This window comes from Tursiops truncatus, chromosome 14, assembly GCF_011762595.2.
Source record: "Tursiops truncatus isolate mTurTru1 chromosome 14, mTurTru1.mat.Y, whole genome shotgun sequence".
Classification (NCBI taxonomy): Eukaryota; Metazoa; Chordata; class Mammalia; order Artiodactyla; family Delphinidae; genus Tursiops; species Tursiops truncatus.
Genome location: NC_047047.1, coordinates 59512582 through 59535041, shown reverse-complemented (window position 1 = coordinate 59535041; position 22460 = coordinate 59512582). Strand labels below are relative to the sequence as shown.

General features: G+C 35.9%; 1 protein-coding gene across 5 annotated transcripts in view; it reads right to left on the bottom strand.

Annotated features, from left to right (window-relative positions):
* Window positions 1–22460, bottom strand: part of HEATR5B (HEAT repeat containing 5B) — an 86760-nt gene that overhangs the window by 17849 nt on the left and 46451 nt on the right. For all 5 annotated transcript variants that reach the window (XR_012325848.1, XM_019942859.3, XM_019942858.3 and 2 more), the window contains 6 exons: window positions 19776–19920; window positions 16842–17081; window positions 15681–15932; window positions 13420–13601; window positions 11219–11287; window positions 6037–6216 (listed from right to left, as the gene is read on the bottom strand). Coding sequence is in view for 4 of the 5 variants with exons in the window: in XM_019942859.3 (XP_019798418.2) it covers window positions 6037–6216; window positions 11219–11287; window positions 13420–13601; window positions 15681–15932; window positions 16842–17081; window positions 19776–19920 (1068 nt within the window). In the remaining variant the exon portion in view is untranslated. The remainder of the gene's footprint in view (window positions 1–6036; window positions 6217–11218; window positions 11288–13419; window positions 13602–15680; window positions 15933–16841; window positions 17082–19775; window positions 19921–22460) is intronic.

The following is a 22460-nucleotide window of genomic DNA, read 5'->3' as shown; positions in this document are numbered from 1 at the left end:
TTGTTCTACTTTACAAAGCCCCCCTTTATATGTGGTTTTCTTTCTTTTTTTTTCTTTTTGTCATAACTTCCTGTTTGTTACGTTTGCTTTCATAGATTTATTAGACACAATCAGCCAGCAGTCAAAGAAAAAAGCTGGGGGGGGGGGAGGGCACAGAAAGGATTTCCATAAATATCCTTCAAAACCCCTTCTTATATAGTCCTTAAGTGATATTTAGCAATCTAGTCCTTGCAACAGATGGCTGAGCCAAGAATAATATAATTTACTGGCCATATATATTATCTGTATCTTTTCTTTCCACTTTATAAACCAAAAAGATGTATAATAACAACTTCCTAAAATATAATCTTAAAGATTCTTCTTTGCTGAAGTTATTTTTGTTTGTTTTCTTTTGTTTCTGTACGTACATTTTGGCTTTGGCAACTGGCACGTAGCTGAATTACACATCAATGATAAAGCTAAAAAAAGGGTGGGGGGAGCATGAGTAAGAAAGAAAATTGCACTAGATAAAAATCTTGAGAAAACTGTTTCCCCCTACACAGTGTCATCTTCATTGTTTGTAAGAGGAAGTCTATGCATGTGAACAGGGACACTGCAGCTTCTTGATGGCAGGGTCTTATCTCTATCCCTACAATGAACAGACAGTTATGGCATGGTAATTGACTGGATTAGACGATTACAGGAAACAGTGAATCTTCATTTTTGAGAAGAAGCATTCCTTAATGCTGTGATGGTCTATTAACACTTAGTTACAGTTGGTTAGTCATACTTAACACCTGACAATTTAGAAGCAGAAACCACCTAACTTTTGGAGTAGGGACTTTGAGTATCAGGTTATAAATGTATCACATTCATATTTTCCACTGGTTTTAAGCTCGCTTTCTTCCCCTAGATTATTATGCTGATTTTAAGAAAATATCTCAATAAGCACTGTAAGTATACTCAGCCATTCGCTCATCAAACCCTTCTTAGGTACTTACTCTGGCCTTTCATTTGCTGTTGTGCTAGGGCCTGAGGCAACAAAGACAAATAATACATGGTTTTCACCTTCCATGGACTCACAGACTGATACGATGAAAGGAGAGTGAGAAAATTGCTGAGCGAAAGGGATGTTTTTTGAAATTTGTTTTAAATGACCTATCTGCCCACCTCACTACACGCAGTGACTATGTACACTGCCTGGCACCTAACGAACACTCAGTGGTTTGAGTAATGAATGAATGAATCACAGGAAGCACCAAGGATGGAAGAATCTTAATGGACTATGAAAAGGTGAGACTGGATTCAAAGACAAAAGTTCACCTGTTCACAGGCAAAGATGGAAGGGGGAATTCCAGGCAGAGGGAATATAAACAGCAAGAGCATAAGAGACAGAAACTAGCAAGGCATGCTGAGGAAACTGCAAGTGTTTGGTATTAGACTGAGCATAGACTATAAGGCAGAAGTAGCTGAAGACTGTTGGTAATGGGGAAGCGAAGGAGTCACTGCAGTATTTAAAGGTCAGTTGTATGTATTTTTCCTCAAATTTTAATTTAAAAAATTATACCATAAATAGTTTGAAAAATGAGTTTTTAAAATTACTCATAATTCTAATTTCCAGGTTTTCACATTCCAACTTTCTAAGTTATAATTTTGTTGTACAGAGAATTTTGTATTTAATTTTGTCTATTCATATATCATAAGGGTTTCCATATGAATACTAGTCTTCATAACTGTTATTCTTAATGGCTGCAATGGAAGACATTATACATCTAACAATTTTCCTGTAGTTGAACTTTTATATTTTTTTCTGATTCTTTTTAGCCTTGGGAATCTTAGAAAGATGAAACATAGTTTTCAAAGACAAAGGTGTTCAGTTCTCCACATTATAAGTAAGGTTACAACTAAACATTTTTGTAAATTTCTCTCTTTTTCATATTTTGGATATTTTTCCCTAGGATAAAGTTCGAGAAATGGAATTACTGGATCAGTGATTATAAATACTTCCATGGCTCTGAAGAGATACTGCCAAATGCTTTCTAAAAGGGTTCTATATTTTACATTGCTACTTGCATATGATAATATATTTTTTAGACTCGTTTTTTAAAAATTGGGTTTATTTTTCTTATGAGATATTACACACAAAATACAGAAGAATCAGAAGCATAAGTAAAATGAAGAAAATAAAACCAGACACAATCCTACTACTCAGATGTAATACTGTTAATATTCTAGCCATGTTGTATATACATACTCAGTCTTTTAAAAACTATGTTTGTATATAATATTATACTCAATTTTCTATTCACTTAATACCATCATCTTTGGATCAAGAAATACAATTATTCATATATTGCCTTTTTTTATTGTTTTAGAACGATAAACAACATTGCAGCAAACATCCTCACAGCAGAATCTTTGTGTATATCCTTGATATTCCTTAGGATAAATTGGTCAACTAATGTGTACGATTTTAGAAAGTGCTTTGATAATACAGTTGACCCTTGAACCAACGTGGGTTTGAACTGTGCAGGTCCACTTATACATGGATTTTTTTTCAACAGTAAACAATGCAGTACTACATGTCTAATAAACAGCTAAAAATATGGGCCTGGAATGTAGGAGAGAAGTATGGCTAGAAAAGTAGAATTAGAAACTTTCATATACAAGTAAAAGCTACTGGGTATGGGTGTAGATGACACTACCCACAGAGTATGAAGAGTGAGAAAAGGGACAAGAAAAATGCCAGTATTTAAAGAGCAGGCAGGCAAAGAGAAGCCAGCAAGTGAGGCTGAGAATGAACAATAAAAGAAAAGAAGAAAACCAAGGGAGTAGTGTCACGAAGTCAAGGAAAACAAAGTTTCAGAGAAGACAATATCAAATGCCATAGAGAGGCTAAGTAAGACAGAGATTGAAAAGTGTGCAGTGATTTGGAGAATTATATTATTTGTAACTTTAACGAAATAATTTCAATGTAGTGCTGAGAGTAAACCCAGATTGCAGGGGACTGAGAAGTGGGTGACTAGCTGAGGATGTGAAGATACTAAAACTCGTTCAATGAATAGAGGTGTGAAGAGGAGAGTGAGTAGAAGAGGACGAGCAAGCAGAGGGTGATGGTGAGATACAGAAATGGGGGTAAGTGAGATACAGAGGCGGGGGTAAGTGAGATACAGAAATGGGGTAAGTGAGATACAGAGGCGGGGTAAGTGAGATACAGAAGCGTGGGGGTAAGTGAGATACAGAGGCAGGGTAAGTGAGATACAGAGGCGGGGGTAACTGAGATACAGAGGTGGTAAGTGAGATACAGAGGCGGGTAAGTGAGATACAGAGGCGAGGTAAGTGAGATACAGAGGCGGGGGTGACTGAGATACAGAGGCAGGGGTAAGTGAGACATATAGGCGGGGTAAGTGAGATACAGAGGCGGGTAAGTGAGATACAGAGGCGGGTAAGTGAGATACAGAGGCGAGGTAAGTGAGATACAGAGGCGGGGGGGGGGGTGACTGAGATACAGAGGTGGGGTAAGTGAGATACAGAGGCGGAGTAAGTGAGATACAGAGGCGGGGTAAGTGAGATACAGAGGCGGGGCGGGGGGGGGGTAAGTGAGATACAGAGGCGGGGTAAGTGAGATACAGAGGCGGGGTAAGTGAGATACAGAGGCGGGGGTAACTGACAGCACTTAGCTTGGAACAGTCCCCTCCAGAGACTTATGCTTACTACATCTACTCTCATCCTCCAGGTCTCAGCTTAAGTGTCGCTTTCTCCAAGCAGCCTCCTCTGAGCCCTCAGACTATTTTAGGTGCCTCTGCTGTGTGTTCACCACAGTCTGGACTTCTCCTGTAACAGTCATTATTTTTGTTGCATATACTCGTTCACTAGTTTGTTTTTCTCAGTAAAGGTAGAACATCTGGCTTGTGCACCACTGTATTCTCAACTTCTAGCCTGGCACAGAGCCGATGTTTAGTAACACCGTTGAATGAATCAGAGAGTGGGAGGTAAGAGAATGAGAAAAGGTAATCCTAGGTTAGAGGAAAACTTTAAAGTAATAATAATTATTATATTAATAACAACAGGTAACATTCACTGTGCACATAAATAAGGTAGTTATTGAACAAAGTTATTATTACCTCATTTACTTCAAAATGTAATTCTGTGAAATGTGCATAATTATTATCCACACTTTAGGGCTGAGAAACAAGGTTTAGAGAAGCAGTTAAATAACTCACCCAAGGTCACATGGGTAAAAGGAGTTTTCAACTCACACTCATCTAAAGACTTGAAGGTAACAATCTGAGGAACTGGAAAACTAATATCCTCAATTTTTTGAGTAAAAAGTAGAAGCAAAGATAGATCTTGAGTAGAGAAATCTAGAATATATTGGGCCTTTGAGGAAAAGGACGAAGGAAAGGAAGCTAAGCAAGGAAAAGATTCACTAGACAATATTACAGGCTGAGGCTCGAAGTGCAAATTATTTAATTATAGAACGAAGTTACCCCCAAATAAGAAAAGCGTCTCAAAAAAAATGTGCATTAATAATTTAGTTATGTGAGGTTTTGATCTAATTTGTTAAAAGCAATTACTTATCTTCCATTCAGTGCCAGATAACAATGCCTGGTCCTTTTACATACCTCACCTTAGAAGAAGACATTACTGCATTTCCATGTTATAATGAAAAAACTGAGTATCTGAAAGATCAAATCACTTGAACAAAATCACAAAGATGGTGAATTATAGAGACAGAACTTGTTCTAGGGCCTCTGATTCAACATTTAATGCTTTTTATACTGAACTATGTCAGACTTCTTAGTAGGTGAATCAAGCACGTTAATGCAAGTCAGCAGAGAACCAACTAACTGGCAAACGGTCTTATGATCATCCAACTACATACCTGTCTCTATGTTTGGGAAATTAATGAATGGGGCTGGAGAATTAAGAACAATTTTAGAAGCTATCTTTTTAAAAATAAAAATCATTCAATCATTTAGAATATAATTTCTACAGACAAGAAAAGTAATAGTAAGTTTTAGTTAAAAATTAGATATGTGAAAATTAACATTGAATTTCAAAGTAAGAAAACAATCACATTATAGTATCTTTCTAATACTACTTTCCACCTAAAACTATGGATTTGCATTAATTTGAAAAAAATTTTATCAATAAAAACAAACATTTTATCAATGCAAATATTATTTTACTTCTCTACGCCAAAAGATGGCAGCAGAGTGAAAATAAAGGAACACTCAGGGATACTCTGAAAACAACTTGATCTAAAAATCAGAGAGAAAAACTAATTTATACAATATCTTACTGTTCTACATTTTCCTTTTTTTCCCCCCTTCTGTGACAGAAATAATCCACAAAAACCCAGAGGTCCTTTATCTAAACTATATCATCTGGATGTTGTATGCCTTGAGCCAGCAATTGTCTGCTGGGTGGTCACAGGCTGCTGATACCATGGAAATAGGTAAGTGAGATACTGGGTTGGCAGAGGAAGGAATAAAGAGCTACTTGAAGTACCTGAGTGCAGACAGATAAGTATTTGAAAACTGGCAGAAGAGATTTAGAAAAGTGAATTTAAAACAGTATCATTATTTTTAAAAAGTGGCTATGGGAATAAAAGAGGTAAAAACAGCTATAAAACAACAAAACATACAAACAACAACCAAAAAACCCTACAGCCTCAGTATCAGTGGGTGGTGGCATGTCTCCTAAAATTTAATCAAATAAGATTCTTGGCATAAATTTTTTCTATTTTTTTTATATTTGTAGGTTTTCCCAGCCTAGTTTTTCCATAGTAAGTAAGAAGAGCCCTTCTTCAACACAGATGTTTTTAAAACACTGATTAAAAATATAATTTTCAAAGGTTCAATAAGAATTCTTTTAAGACATAAATGTATATGCATTTCAGTGAGAAAGAGCAAACAGCAGATTTTTTAAAAAGCACTCTATACCACAGGTCAGTTTTAAACAAAAATCAAACAAAAATTTTTTTACCTACAGGAGTAGGGGAACATTTTCTCATGGATGGAGAAATGGTTAAAAACAACAGGTCATGGTTACCTCTGCCCATGCTTTGAGAACAGCCAGTTTTTCCATGGTTGTGGCACTCTCGCGGTAGAGTTGGCTGGAAGATCCTTTTCCGGCCTGAACTTTGTCCAGTGAAGAAACAAGCAGATTGTGTACTCGACGGAGATCATTGAGATCACTGACAACTCCACTTCCAATCCATGTACTACATACCTAGCCAAAGGAAAAAAACTTTAATTTTTATAGTAAGAAGTTAACATTAGGGACTTCCCTGGTGGCGCAGTGGTTAAGAATCCGCCTGCCAATTCAGGGGACAGGGGTTCGAGCCCTGGTCTGGGAAGAACCCACACGCCACGGAGCAACTAAGCCCATGTACCACAACTACTGACCCTGCACTCTAGAGCCTGAGAGCTACAACTACTGAGCCCGTGTGCCATAACTACTGAAGCCCATGCACCTAGAGCCCGTGGTCCACAACAAAAAGAAGCCTCCACAACGAGAGGCCCACACACCACACAACAAAGAGTAGACCCCGCTCGCCGCAACTAGAGAAAGCCTGTGCACAGCAACGAAGACCCAATGCAGCCAAAAAAATAAAATAAGTTAGTTAATTTTAAAAAAAGTTAACATTAAACATATAAAAGAATGGAGTAAATATGATTGTTTCCTAGGGGGAAGAAACACAAATAAAACCAATGAACAAAACAAAACAAAAAAACCTCAATGCTATGCTTTAATATTATTTTTTTAATAAAAAATCAACAGCAAGTATGGAACTTATTGTACTCCTATGTAGAAAACAAAACAATATATACTTAACATGTTTCCAGTATCTAATTTCCCAAAAATTTTAACAGAAAAGAATTTCCACCCAAATCGGTTTGGTTATAAATAATTCTTCAATTCAACAACATCTCTGTTTACTATAGGCAAAAGGTATTCTGAGTGCTATAGAGGAGTTAAAAAAAAAAAAAAAAGTAAAGGGAAAAAATCTAGTCCCTGTCCTCAAGTAAGTAAACTCAGATTAAATGAACACATGAGAATGTTTTATGACTGTCACACTGCACTTAAAAAGAGAGAAAGGGGCTTCCCTGGTGGCGCAGTGGTTGAGAGTCTGCCTGCCGATGCAGGGGACACGGGTTCGTGCCCCGGTCTGGGAGGATCCCACATGCCGCGGAGCGGCTGGGCCGTGAGCCATGGCCACTGAGCCTGTGCGTCCGGAGCCTGTGCTCCGCAACGGGAGAGGCCACAACAGTGAGAGGCCCGCGTACCGCAAAAAAAAAAAAAAAAAAAAAAAAAAAAGAGATTAATTCTAGCAGGAGAAATGGGAATGTTTAGATATCAGAAAGTTTTATGTGTATAGATACAGGGGAGTTTCACGGAGGAAGAGACAAGATTAGGAAAGTTAACTGGGATCAGATTACAGTACAATTTAAATTCCACGTGAACTGAATTCAGACTTGTTCTGTAGGCAGTCATGCGTTTCTAAGGCTTCTGAGCAGGGGAATATTATTAGAATTGTGCTTTAGGAAAACTGCTCCAATACTAAGTATAGGAAAGCATGTGTTTAGACAGTGAGTACTGTGTTCAGTCACATGACTATTATAATACCACGGAACAGAGATGATACGGATCAAACTGAGAATCAAATGAAAAGAAAGAGGCATCTGAGAAAGACTTGGAAGTAGAAATCACAGGATTTGGAAACCAATTACATATTTTTAGGGGGTGAAGGCAGGGACATGCAAACAGTATGAGGCGATAATCAAAGACTACCAAATTTTGACTGTCAAAGTTTCTAACCCGGATGAATGTAAGGAAGGTGACACCACTGTTTAAGAGTGATAACATAAGAACAAAGAGAAGTTTGGTGGAGATGAGAAGTTAGAGAACATGATTTTGACTGTGAACTTTGTGACATGCTGAGTTCAAAGTACCAGCAAGAGACACGTGGAAAGATATTCAGTGGGCAGATGGAAACCTGGGTCTGGATTTCAGGAGCAAAGACAGAGGTAACTAAGTCGATCTAGGAATTCTCCACACAAAGATGATCACTAAACAGATGGTCCTAGGTAACTTTCTTCAAGGACTGAGGTATTAAAAAGAAAAGCCTTAAGGACAGAACACAGGGAAAATATACTTCAGGGACAAGTAGAATAAGAAACTGAAAACACCAGAAAAGCAATAGGACAACCAGGCAAGTGTGGTGATACTGGAACCAAAGGAAGAATGCGAAGATGGAAGGGGCTGGGCTTCCCTGGTGGTGCAGTGGTTAGGAATCTGCCTGCCAATGCAGGGGACATGGGTTTGAGCCCTGGTCCAGGAAGATCCCACATGCCGCAAAGCAACTAAGCCCGTGAGTCACAACTACTGAGCCTGTGTGCCACAACTACTGAAGCCCGCGCGCCTAGAGCCTGTGCTCCGCAACAAACAGAAGTCACCGCAATGAGAAGCCCATGCACCGCAATGAAGAGCAGCCCCTGCTCGCCGCAACTAGAGAAAGCCCACACGCAGTAACAAAAGCCCAACCCAGCCAAAAATAAATAAATAAATAAATTTATTTATTTTTTTAAAAAAGAAATCAATCATTACTATCGTCTCACTCAGCTTCATGTCAAGGCCAGGTGAGTATAGTCAGTTCAGGCTTTGTTATCAAATAAATTATGAAAAATCTTTTGGTTTTCAGAGCATTTGGATACTGAATCATGGTTAATGGATTGTGTTCCTATATTTGAAACGTTTAAAAAGTTGAGAATAAATATATATGTAAACTACTTCATTCTCTTATAATAATCTTATTCTCAAAGAATTCAAAACTAAATTAAATAAAATTCAATAAGGACATTTAAAAACTGTTTGTTACCAATACCGATGGCAAAAAAAAATACCAGCCACAACAGTGCTGAAAATATAATGAAATTTAAAGTGAAAATAAAGATTAAATATGAGTGTGAAAATAAAGAGTTGGTATTCTTAAGGAAAATAACATTTTGGAGATATTTGATACTATTTCTGTGAATTTTGGTAGAAATATAACTGTAAGTTGGGGGAAACTGTCAAAATCGAGAATTTGGTGCTAAGTTTGCTTTGCAAAAACCTAAGTACCTTCTCCACTTTAAAGAACATGAAACCAGAAACTGCAGATACTGCATTATAGGTTTGGTTTATGAAGAAAGACAAAGCAAAACTGAATCAGCAAAATCATACTTAGAGAAAAGACTCTGGCCTTATATCAAAAGAGTGGTGAATGAATGTACACTTACAAATTTTAGACTGAAATAAAATATCTAAAGTATGTATTATGTTTATGATTCCAATGCTGCTTTAAATGATTTATTAACCTACTGATTACTGTCCCCAACTGTCCTCAATTGAAAACATTTGAGGGTTTTCCTATAATATCTAAGAATTACTTAATTTTCAGGTTCAACATGATGTTTACTCTAGTAAACAATCTGGGATGCCATGTTTCAAGATCTGCCCAAAGCCAACTCCTTCGGTAACCTTAAAGAAACAAACTTGCAACCCAATGCTCCAGCTATTTCAAAACCAGGTTTCCTCCCAGAAACAGGACAGGAGGTCAAAAATTTAAGCCTGCCACTAGAAAAGAAGAAACTTCAGAAAGCAGGTAGGGCCACATAAGAAATAAGAAGTGTTCTTTTTCTTAAGATTTTTTTGATGTGGAACATTTTTAAAGTCTTTATTGAATTTGTTACAATATTGCTTCTGTTTTATGTTTGGCTTTTTGGCTGCAAGGCATGTGGGATCTTAGCTTCCTGACCAGGGATTGAACCTGCACTGCACTGGAAGGCAAAATCTTAACCACTGGACTGTCAGGGAAGTCCAAGAAATAGGACGTTTAAGGCAAATTCAGTAATAGGAAATTTTCATACTACTCATTCACAAGATGAAATTCTAATAGCTTTTGCCTTTCTGATGATCAGGAGCTTTATAGGATGTTTTGTCTGCTTAAATATTATGATCTGAAACACTACCATAATACATTTAATTATACATGACTGTGATTTCTGATGTCTGTGTGCCAGTGTCCCAATCTAAATGACTTAACCTACTCTAACTCCAAGGTTTGTACCATGATCCACAGACTTCTGTCTTAAACAAGGCTTCCTCTTCTCTCTCTAGCCTGCTGTTGGTAGAAGGAGTTCATTTCTCTGAAGGCCACCATTAAGATAGCAGGCTTCAGAAAAATAAATTCTAACAGAAGGAGGAGGCAACTCATTGACCAAAGAGTAATCAAACCTATTATTGCAAACAGCAGAACATTCTCTGCATAGAGGACACATGTAGCTTGACTGAATTCTAAGCAATAAAGATGGAATACAGCCCTGTACTCCGGAAAACTGAGAAGGATGGAGTTGCTTCTCTTCTATCCTTAGGTTAGCAGACAAAGAATTGGATTTTTTTTTGAAAGATTAGAGCTTAATGCACAAATCCTTTTTCAGGACAGAGCATGAAAAAGATGAACTTATTAAAGGTGTAGGAACATAGGTGCTTCTGTAACTCTCTTCAGAAAAAATAATATGAGAATAATCCCCTGGAATCAATTTTGCAATAAAACTTCCATATTGTGAAATTGTCTTTAGGATAATTTTAATACACAGAAACTTGTAGAATTTTCACAACCTGTGGTCAAAAACCCTTTTATTACCTATTTATTATTACTATATATTCTTCAATGATTATAGATTTTGAGATTTTACTTTTATTCTAGTCCCTTTTATGACTTTACATCTCCACTGACTACTGGACAATGTAAGAGCTATGTATTCCAAAGTCATGTCCTCAGCTACAGCAAAAATAATGTGATTAATAGTTAGTACTTCATCATTTCACACAGAATAAAAAAGGAAGCTGTCACTGTTGTATTTCTGAGATAAAAATAAATACTATTTGGGGCTTCCCTGGTGGCGCAGTGGTTGAGAGTCCGCCTGCCAATGCAGGGGACACAGGTTCGTGCCCCGGTCCGGGAAGATCCCACATGCTGTGGGGCGGCTGGGCCCGTAAGCTATGGCCGCTGAGCCTGCGTGTCCGGAGCCTGTGCTCCACAATGGGAGAGGCCACAACAGTGAGAGGCCTGCGTACCGCAAAAAAAAAAAAAATAATACTATTTGATTTTTCTCTCTTGGAAGTGAAATTCTAAGATATCTATAAATTTATAGAAGATAACTATTGAAAATTCTATTTTTCTTCTTACCTGGCAAGCTTTTGCTATTATGTCTGATGGAGTATCTTGTGAAAAGGCTGGTCTTAGAGCAGCTCCCACCTAGAAAAATGAATACAAGCATTTTATTTTTAAAGATAAGTAGTAAACCTTTTGTGTCTTTGGAGATGAAAACACACAAAACACATCTTTGTTCCTTTCCTTTTTATCTCTCTTTTTGGTGACAATAAACTCAATTATACCATTCTTCTTTTGCTTTCCAGGAGATTATCATTATCCAATCTGCAGGATCCTATACCAAACAGGCAATTAATCTTATTTGTTTTTCATTTATTTTTAATAGTAAATAGGATTTTCTGACAAAGCCACATGTTCCCAGAGATAACAGAAAACTGCTTTTTTTTTTTTCTATCTATATCCCTGAACATATTTCTAATAGTATTTACTTCATGGGTGAATCTCATATAACTGAGATTAAAGGCTCAATTTCTTTAAATAACTGAGTAGTACTAAAAATTCACATAGTCACTAAAAGACCTTAAAAATCATTTCACCTCAAAAAGAGACGCTTTAAAAGAAAGTTGCTCAAGAAATATTAATGTACTGTTATCATAGTAATAAGTGAAGAAATATGAGCTTTAGTTTTTTTTATCCAAGTACTAACCAGGTCCAGCCTGCTTAGAGCTTTAGTTTTAATAAGCCAGTATCAGTCACAGATTCTTAGATATATTACATTTAATATGTAGGAGCTGAATTAGGAATTAAATATAGTCAACTCCTAATTTGAGATTTCTTCCATTACACCAGGTAAAGATACCTGACTTAGATAATTTACTTTTAAATGGTTTATGAAAAAAAAAGTGAGAGAGTGAGAGAATGTGTGTGTGTGTATGTGTTGAGTGTAGAGAGAGAGAAAAAAATCAATGTTAAAGGAAATGAGGCAAAATTCTCAATTGGCAAATATGAATGAAGGATGAAGGGTATAAGACAGGTTTTTTTGTACTATTCTTGCAATTATTTCTGTAGGTTTGAAATTATTTCTAAATAGAAAGATTTTTTTAAAAAGACCTTCATTCTGATAGGTTGGGTATTTGGGAGTAAATAATTATATACAGGTTTTCTACAGCCATTTGGCCTAGAAAGTATAACTTCTTTACCTATACTTATGATGGAAAAAAATGGACTATACATTATCCACACTTTTTAATTTTGTGTATGTTTGAACACAGATTTTAGATGAAGTATGATGTGTCTAGAGCCAAGATTTTGGTACAATCACAGTGAAAAAAAAAGTTCGTTCTTTTCTTACATAAGTTTTTTTCGCCTTCATATAATCCATTACTAGGATTACATCTATTGTGCCGCTTTTGAAGAACATAAATACAGGCATAAATTTCAGGGGAAACAAGTATATCTCTGTTTAGAATATAATAAAAAAATCTTTTGAAAGTATACAATTCTTTCAGTAATATTTTTCACTATTATTAAAAGTTAATTTATCCTTCAGCATACAAGAGGCAATTGCTTTTTTTTTTTAATTTATTTATTAATTTTTGGCTGTGTTGGGTCTTAGTTGTGACACATGGGATCTTAGTTGCGGCATGCGGGATCTTTCGTTGTGGCGTGCAGGCTTCTCTGTGGTGCACAGGCTCCAGAGCACGTGGGCTCACAGCTTGCGGCACATGGGCTCTCTACTTGAGGCCATGAGCTCAGTAGCTGTGGTGTGTAGGCTTGCTTGCCCTGCAGCATGTGGGATCTTAGTTCCCCAGTCAGGGATCGAACCCGCGTCCCCTGCATTGGAAGGCTGATTCTTTACCACTGGACCACCAGTGAAGTCCCAAGGCAACTGCTTTTTATTTTAAAAAATGCTTATCAAGTCTTGGCATATAAAATAACAGCAGTAAATCCACAACACTCTTTAAATGTTCCTTTTATCTTTTAAATGGCATGGCTAAATATCGAAACATAAGACTGGAAAGCCAGGCTGGAACATTTATTCTAGTTTTATCACTAATACTACATCACGACTTAAAAATAGTGACAAGTTTTATACAGTTGTTTCTTCAACTGTGAATTGATTCAAACTGTGTGACAGGCAATGGGAGTAAAGATATGCATTCTACATGAATAAATAGGTTACAGGTCCAAATACATTTCTCCAGGGGATCTTCACTTCTTTAATCTTCACTTTTCAAAAGATCAGTTTTAATTTTGAAACAAATAAAATATCTCACATTGGCTTGATACTGCTCCAGAATCACATGACCTGGAAATTCTGGCTCAGGCACAGATGCAAACTTCTTGATAATGTCTTCAAGTGCTTGGAGCCCAGCCATCCGCAGCTGGTTACTATGATCGGTTGCAGCCATGAATGCCATGCGAATCAGGTCAGAGAGATGAAGTACCAAGAGATCATCTAAAAATAAAAATAGAAGGCAAAAAGGAAAACATTTCCAAAATTAAGTGTAATCACATAAAAATATGGAAAGAAATAAACTTCTTTAAAAAAGCATTTATGATCCACATATTTCACCATGTTTAAAATAACAATGATACACTTTCAAGAAAGTTTCCATGCCATAATCTCTCAAGAATATTGGTAAACCTTTATACAATAACACTGACGACATTGTAAACTGACATCTGAAGCAAAATAACTGATTATCATAATTTTCCCCAAAAGAGTTTGTAATTTTTTTGTCAGCGGAGGTTGGCAAATTTTTTTTGTAAAGAAACAGATAGTAAATATTTTTGGCTTTGCTGGCCATATAATTTCTAACGTAACTACTCAACTCTGCTGTTGTAGTATGTACAAAGACCATATGTACACAAATGGTTACACTGTGCTCCAATAAAACTATTTATAAAAACAGACTGCAGGCTGGATTTGGACTGCAAGCTGTAGTTTACCAACCTCTACTCTGGAAAAGATTTTTATAAGGACAAGATGTAGAAAAGGGAAGGCTTTTTCCTTTTAGCCTTAGAGTAAAGGCTGCCCTAGATCAGTCCTATCAAAGCTTAAAAGCAAGGCAATTGTTCCCAGAATGAAACTGCTATTGCTTCTCTACACAGTCTCTACCTACACCCTCTCTCAAATCAAGACCTCTATCTTTTTCCAAAATCCAAGGTGATGAACTCCTAACGTGGGGGAGAAGAAAGGGGCACTGGGCAGAAACTCCAAAATGGGGAGACAATTAGGGGACTGATAGAGGTTTATTGCATTCTGGCCCACAGAACTATAAGTTAATAAACTTCTGTTATTTTAAGCCACTAAGTTTGCAGTCATTTATTATAGCAACAATAGAAAACGAATACATCCAAACTCTTCTACCTGGAAAACCCTCTCTCTGCCTCTAAAACCCAGCTTCAAAATGATCCCTTCTGTGAGGTCTTCCCTGGCACTTCAAGAAATGAGTAGCAGTTTTTTATGTTCCCAAAGTACTCTATCCTTCCACTATTGGGATATATGATTATTTTTGAGTGATAACTTTGTCTCTCTTTCTTCTAGACTAGAAATTCTTCAAGAGCAAGGACTATGTTTTTTTCTTCTTTGGATCTCCAATGGGAAGTAAAGAACAAGATTCGGTAAATATCTGATGAATAATGACATGATTAAACACACCCTGTTCACAACATATTGTGCTTTGCTGGTACCCTATATTCAGATTCCAATTTTATACATAGTATAATACTGTTTTACTTTTTGTTTTTTAGTCCATTTGTGAGTTTTACTGCTTCTTATACACAACAAAGTAAACTGAAAGGCATTTTTAACATATAGACTTCAATACAGATAACATATACGATGTGTCTTCGGATATTTTAAAAAATGACACGATGACGAAGAGACAACAAAGCGTAAGATAAGACAGTCTGTTACTCTACTACCTCTCTCAGATTCTCTAGGTTTCTTCATTTGTAAGTGAAGATACTGGCTTGATGATCTCTTTGTAAATTCCCTATAATATCTGATCCAGGGGATATACGGTATAAAAACTTACAAATGATCAAAAAGTAAAAGGTTTCAGTAATAAACACTTTTTACCTTTTCAAAAATACCTAATAGCAGTTCTGAAATCTGAGAGTTTGAAATCTTCCATGGCATTCATGAATTCTGACATTCTCCAAGGCTGGGGATTGCCAAACTCACTTTATTTATTCACCTTAAACTTTTGCTAAAAGTAGGATAAGGTACCAAGGAAACATAAGTTACTGCCATCATTATGCTTAGGGCCATCATTATCCTTAGGGCAAATGATTAAGATAAATATATCTTAAGATAGATAGATATATAACTTTGGACTGCTTTCCTCAACTTATCTTCCCAATAGGGATCAGAAGTTGGACAGTATATAGAGAGGACAGAAAACAAAGGTAAAAGGCAAGAAAACGTACAGTAAATGAAAGGCATAGTCTAAAGCATGTTACAAAGCAGTAAAATATTTCAAACCTATAAAAATATTCTGGGGAAAAGAAGTACTGATTTTTAATTTACTTGTAGGGTTTCGCAGTTTAGCAGAACGTGCCATAGCAAGGTCAAAGTGAGCCTGGTCTGCATTCTCACACAAATTGATGATTCGACACAGGCAATCAGCAGCAAATACTCGAGTGGCCCAGCGAGGTGCCACAAAGGGCTTTGATTTATCTTCTTCTCCTAGTGTGGTAAACATGGTATCATCATCCATCTCATCTTTCTTTTCAAATTCTTCATCTTTTCCACTACTTAAGGGAGTTGCAGTACTCATATCTGTAACAAAAATAAAAGCATATTATAACAACCTTACATATAGCAAAAACGATGCTTTAGAAATAGTACTGTTTGATGATATCTAATTTAAAACCAGTAGAAAACAGTAGAATTGGCAAGATTTTTCTTTTAACAATCAATAAAAAGCCAAGGAGGGGGAGTGGGAGGTACAAACTATTTGGTGTAAGACAGACTCAAGGACGTATTATACAACATGGGGAATAGAGCCAATAATTTTGTAATAACTGTGAATGGAAAGTAATCTTTAAAAATTATATAAAAATTTACAATAAATAAAAAATTTAAAAAGATAGCAGCCATTAATTTTCAACTTGAAATTCAATAATATTGTTTTGTCTTCATTGTATGCACTTTCACAATGACTTTACTTTTATGAAAGCTATGATGGTTGTTCTGTTTATGACAGCCATATAAAGTTTCTCCTTAAAATAAATATATTTAATTTAAAAAATAAATAAAAATAGAAATTAAAAAACCAGGGAAAGAATAACATAAAAATATTTTATATATTTCACTAGTTTTACATCTTATGTCAAATGACAGAGTAGCCTGGGATTTTTTTTTTTTTTTTTTTTTTTAGCCTGGGATTTTTATATATGAAAATTAGTTTGAACTTAGTCATTTGTCAAAAATAACCAAAGTTCATTAGTTTGTAATATAATTTAATCTTCAACATTTTATAGGGATTTACAGATTAAAAATTATTAGTATTTTAAAATGTAAGCTCTATGTATCTGTAATGTAATATATGTATCTAAATATATCTATATATGGTGTATATCTATATATGCATCTATTTCTATACATGGTATATATATCTATAGATATATATCAAAATTTAATAATTTTCATTATCTTAAGAATATATTTTATATATTAAATACATACCACTTGAAGCTGCTAGGACATCTTTACAAAGCATTAGCCAATGGGAAAGTTTTTCTACAGCCAGTGATGACAGCATATGTCCCAAAGTATCATGAATATCAGAACATAATTTTCTATCAGTCTCCCGGTCTAGCATTCCAAAAAGAAGTCCCTCAAGACCAGTTTCTGTTATATTAACACCCTGGTGCCGGCAATGGACATCACTTCGAGAACTAGCTCCAGTTGCAAAAGGACTGACATCTGAAAAACAGTTTTTACAAATGAACTTGTAAAGGATTTTATCGTATACTACAGGTAACAATTATGTTAAAGACCATGATTTACATGTAAATTCACAATAACAACAAAAACAGCTAGCTATATACACAATTTAACTATGGTGTCCAATTTACCTATCTTTAGAATTAGAATTTTATCTGACAATAAAGGTAAAAACTCTGATCTTTAAGACTGTTTATTCTGTGGTATTTTAAACAAATCTCCAGGGAATGCTCATTAAATATATATTTGATTTTAACAACAAAAAGTGTGGGAAAGAGACATTTTTAAATAGATTTAATAGTCTGAAAAAATTATTGCTATATATGTTGGGTGAACGAATTGAAACTTATTTAGTCTTCTAGTTCAGATTTTACAAATCTATAAAGCTAGAACACAAATTATAAATAGATTATATCCTAAAAGTTTATTTAAAAATTGGGAAAGGGGCTTCTCTGGTGGCGCAGTGGTTGGGGGTCCGCCTGCCGATGCAGGGGATGCGGGTTCGTGCCCTGGTCCGGGAGGATCCCGCGTGCCGCGGAGCGGCTGGGCCCGTGAGCCATGGCCGCTGAGCCTGCGCGTCCGGAGCCTGTGCTCCGCAGCGGGAGAGGCCGCGGCAGTGAGAGGCCCGCGTACCTCAAAAAAAAAAAAAAAATTGGGAAAATCCTGCCCAATCAAAAGTTGTTATGAAATAGTACTTAAATTTCTTGCTTTATCTGAAACTCTTTTTATTCTTATAAACAGTAGGAGTAGAACAACTGGCAGCCTTTAAGAATGAATACTATTAGGCTCCCCGAAGTCCAAAGCCCTCTGAACCTTGAAGAGAGTGATAAAGAGGGATGAGGGCTGAAAAGTGGCTTTTTAAAATTGAGTCACTCCAAAAACAGAATAAGGGGAGGTTTGCAGAAAATAGCCACAGTGAGGGGAATTCAAAGACAGTAGGAAAGGGAAGGTTCCAAGGAGGGAACATTACGGACAGATTAGGCACAGAGGCCTATTTTTCACTTAGCAGTATACAGCGAATATTTTCCCGTATCAAGAATTTTACTTCCATGACGTGAATAGAAGAAAAATGCTATCTTATGATTGTATTAACTTGCAACTATTCAATCACTAGAGGTTAAAAGTATTCATATGTTGATATTTCTCCTTTGATAAAACACCTCTTTTGTGTGCTCTCATGATTTTTACAGATGCATAAGAGTTACCATAGCAGATCCGAGACTACCCTATTAAGGCCTGATATTACGGGAACTGGGTTTCAGGAAGGTTCCCATCATTTCCTGATAAAAGTGGCTTACTGTGCCTAAATCATCTGTACCAACAATATAGTTTATGCTGAACATCTGCTTTCCTTCTGAGAGTCTGAACTTTTGGTATATGCCAGGCAGACCACGCCTATTTGACCAGTCCCCAATAAAAATCTTGGGCACTGAGTATCTAGCAAGATTCGCTAGCAGACAACATTTCACATGTGTTGTCACAACTCCTTGCTGTGTGACTCCATGGGGAGTGGACTCTTGGAAGCTTGTGCCTGGTTTCCTCTAGACTTCACTCCATTTATCCTCTCCCTTTGCCGATTTTGCCTTGTATCCTTTTGCTGTAATAAATCACAGCCATAAGTGTGACTATATGCTGAGTCCTAGCAAATCATCAAACCTGGAGGGTGGTCTTAGGCCCCTGGCACACTAATTTGTAAAAGCTTTAAAAATATTAAACTATAAATGCGCACATTTAATACAATAAGCATATTTTGAAACTATCTTTCCCTCTCTTAGTTTGTCTCTTTCAATTTTGATTATGGTGACTGACATCTAGAAGTTTTGAAATTTTACATGTATTCAGGAGAATTCTGTAACTATTTTTGGTGCTGTTTTCTCTCCAAAAAGCAGTGATGTTTACTGTTAGACTTTTATAATAAACTTCTTTTACATTCTACAGTACAGTATGCTTGTTAATAGAGCTCTTATTACACTATGCTAAAACTGAAGTTATTTTGGTATGTTGCTTCGTAGTATCCAAGCAACTTCTATGCATTAGGAAGCTCTTATAAGTAAAACTTTTCTCTCACAATAGGGGAAATCTCTGTCAAGCTCTGAAAAAGTTCCCAAACCACCTATCCCTAGAAACAGAAGACCAGCTACAAATTCAAGCTATACTTAAAACTCTCCCAAAAGCAAAAAGAACTGAAGAAAGCGAAGATCCACCTTTCGTTACCCAAACATCTACTGACATTTCACAGTTTTACTGGTTACTTTGGTCTTACCTTCTTCAGGGAAAAGTTACATCACAAAAGGTTAACTACTGTCAAAGACTGGAAGCTTTCAGGTAACCCTAAAATAGATAATTTCTCTTTTCAGAAGCCTACTAATGATACAAGGCAATATCCTTAGTCATCCCTTATACAGCTAAAACATTCTCAAGGGATGGCGGAAGTGTCCTGATACTAAATGCTACAAAAAATTTTTTTCAGCTATGAAATTTTAAAAAAGGTAAAAATGTAAAGTTACCAAGAAAACTACATGGGAATTTTAAAAATGATAACAGTTTTATTTTACCTAAAAGAATAAGAAAATTGACCATATTTCAATGCAAAAATGTTATTTAATAAGTAATACTCATTTGAAATGTTAAAATACTTAAACAAAAAGAATATTGACCAATAATATAACTTACTAGCACCACTGCTCTCTTTGTCCCCTGCATTTTTTGCTAGGCTCATGGCATATTCGCATACTTCAGCTGCTTCTCTTTGGGCAAGCTGCCGGAGACATGCCACAGCTGCTCGTCGAAGTAACAAATGGGAACTACATAAGTGAACCTGTAAACCACAACAGTTTTAGACTTTTCTTAAAAAAAGCTGTAATCTCACTTGCCTAATGAATATATATGAACACCTTACTTGTGAAGAGGCTCTTCATTTAACCACCTCAGTTGTTTAAGATATAGCCAAATAATGGCCTTTTCAATAAATAGTAATACCAATAAAATGTATAAAGAATATTTTAGTAGCCTATAAAATAACTGCCCCAAGACTTGGGCACTAAAGATCACAAAATATACTTAGATTAAAATCCAGAAAGATCTTTTGCACATCTTATTTTACACATGGTCGTACTAAATTCTGTCAATGAAATTTTTTAAGTGCACAGAGATTAACTGACGTGAATGAACAGTTAGGGGGCAGAACACAGAGTAAGAATTGAAAGCAAAGCGGGGGGTATAGTAAAATAAAAAACCAAAATCAAGCAAACATAAATATCTGAAAAGAACTGCAAAATGGATCCTTTCGGTATAGCATTTTTTTTAATCTCACAAGTTCGTGAAAGAATCAATATAGTACACTCTAATACATGAAGTAAAGTATAAGAGGCAGTACTGCATAATAATTAAGAGCTCAGGCTCCAGGTGCCAGACTGGATTTGAATCTTGGCTCTGCACTTACTCCTGTGTGATTAGACAAGTTAGATAAGTTACTTAACCTCTCTGTGCCTTGTTTGTCCATATGTGAAATGGGGATAGTAATTCTTCACAGGAATATAGTGAAAATAAAATAAGTTAAAATAAGTATTTTACTTAGAACAGTGGATGACACATGGTAATTGCTCAATAAATGTTAGCTATTATCACTATTACTATAAATCTGACTCATTGAGAAAATATTATGTTCCATATGCTGCTTTTTAAGCAAGGAAGTAGGTAATATATTTTAGAAAGAATCTCATCCAGAAATGATGGGGGGGGGAAATAAAATAATAAATAAGTGATGTAGAATACATAACTCCTTCACAATGCTAGATAATATATTTTATCCTCTTAATATAGCATTTGTAACTTATTTTTGTGTAAAACTCACAGCCTATGAAATTATGCCAAGTATTAAAAAAAGAAAATATAACTGAGGAGAGAAAACCTGACAGATCAGATTTTTTTCAACAGAATATATTTTTTTCACATCTCTTCCTGAAAATAAAGACGTTTTGGAACTGGCAAATATCTTATAATTAGAAAAGTTAAGCATGATCATATGAGATGGGAAGAACAAGTATCTCAGAGTTTCTGCCTTTTTATCTGTACAATGGGGACAATGTCCACCTTACCTCTATCTTACACAACTGTGGTAAGACCAAAGCATTAAATATATATGAAGCAGAACACCATAAATTTAATTACATAAATTTAATTACAACTAAATAGAATTATAGCTAAGAAAATACACTCAAGAAATGCTGACTAGCAGAATCAAAGTGAAAGAAATAAAACATTTTAAGGTTTACAAAGTGTTTTCAAAAACTCAATTTCAATGATTCTGAGGTGTACTCTCCCACCCCATTTTAACATCTCTGATATTAGAGATGCAAATTATCATTAATGGTGTCTTGCAGCCACTGTAAACCAGGTAACAACAAAGTTGTATTTGTTTGAAAACTTTCCCTTGACATTTCCTGGTAAAATCCACAAAATGTCAGGAATAAACCATATTAAATTTGATAAAAATATATGGCTTCGTGCAGACTTCCTAGCTGCTTAGATATAATCACAATCTACTGTGACATCCATCAGTATAGCTTGGTTTAGCTTTGCTCTTGAATTTTATATAAATGGAACCATGAAGTCTGTTCTCTTCTGTGTCTGGTTTCTTTTTAGCAGTATGTCTGTGAAATTCATCCATGTGATTCCATGTAACAGTTCATTCATTTTTATTGTTGTGTAATATTTTATTGAAGAATTATATCACTATTTATCCACTCTGCTGATTGGTGGACACTTAGGTTGTTTCTGGGTTTTGGCTAGTATGAATAACCAAGCAATGAACATTCCTGTACGTGTTTTTTGCACCCATGTGCATGCATTTCTGTCAGGTATTTAGAGTGGAGTTGCTGGGTTATACTGTATGCACACTTTCAACTTTTTGTAGATTATGCCTCATTGTTTTCCGAAGAAGCTGGGTTTTTTTCTTACATTCCACAAACCTTAGGAATTTGTGTGCTGCTTGCTCCTACATTAAGACCTCTACCTTCCTATAAAAAGCTCTGTTATTTAAACTTTGTTACCTTGCTATCCTATCCCTTCTGTGCCTGCCATATACTTATATTATGGTCAACTGGATATCCCTGCTCTGTCACTGACGACATGGGCATTCAGCTCAAGTCTTCCTCTCACTGACATCTCCTATAATTTTCCCAGATGACGTAAATGCCATGTGTGGAATAAATGTGCACAGGAGAATGACTGGTCACATGGTATAAAAAGCACCCACTTGCCAGGAGGGAAATAACACTAATTCAGAGTGGTGGTTGTTCTTTCAAAAACACATTTTGAACAGTTCTATCATTAGATACATTTTAATACTTTTAGATC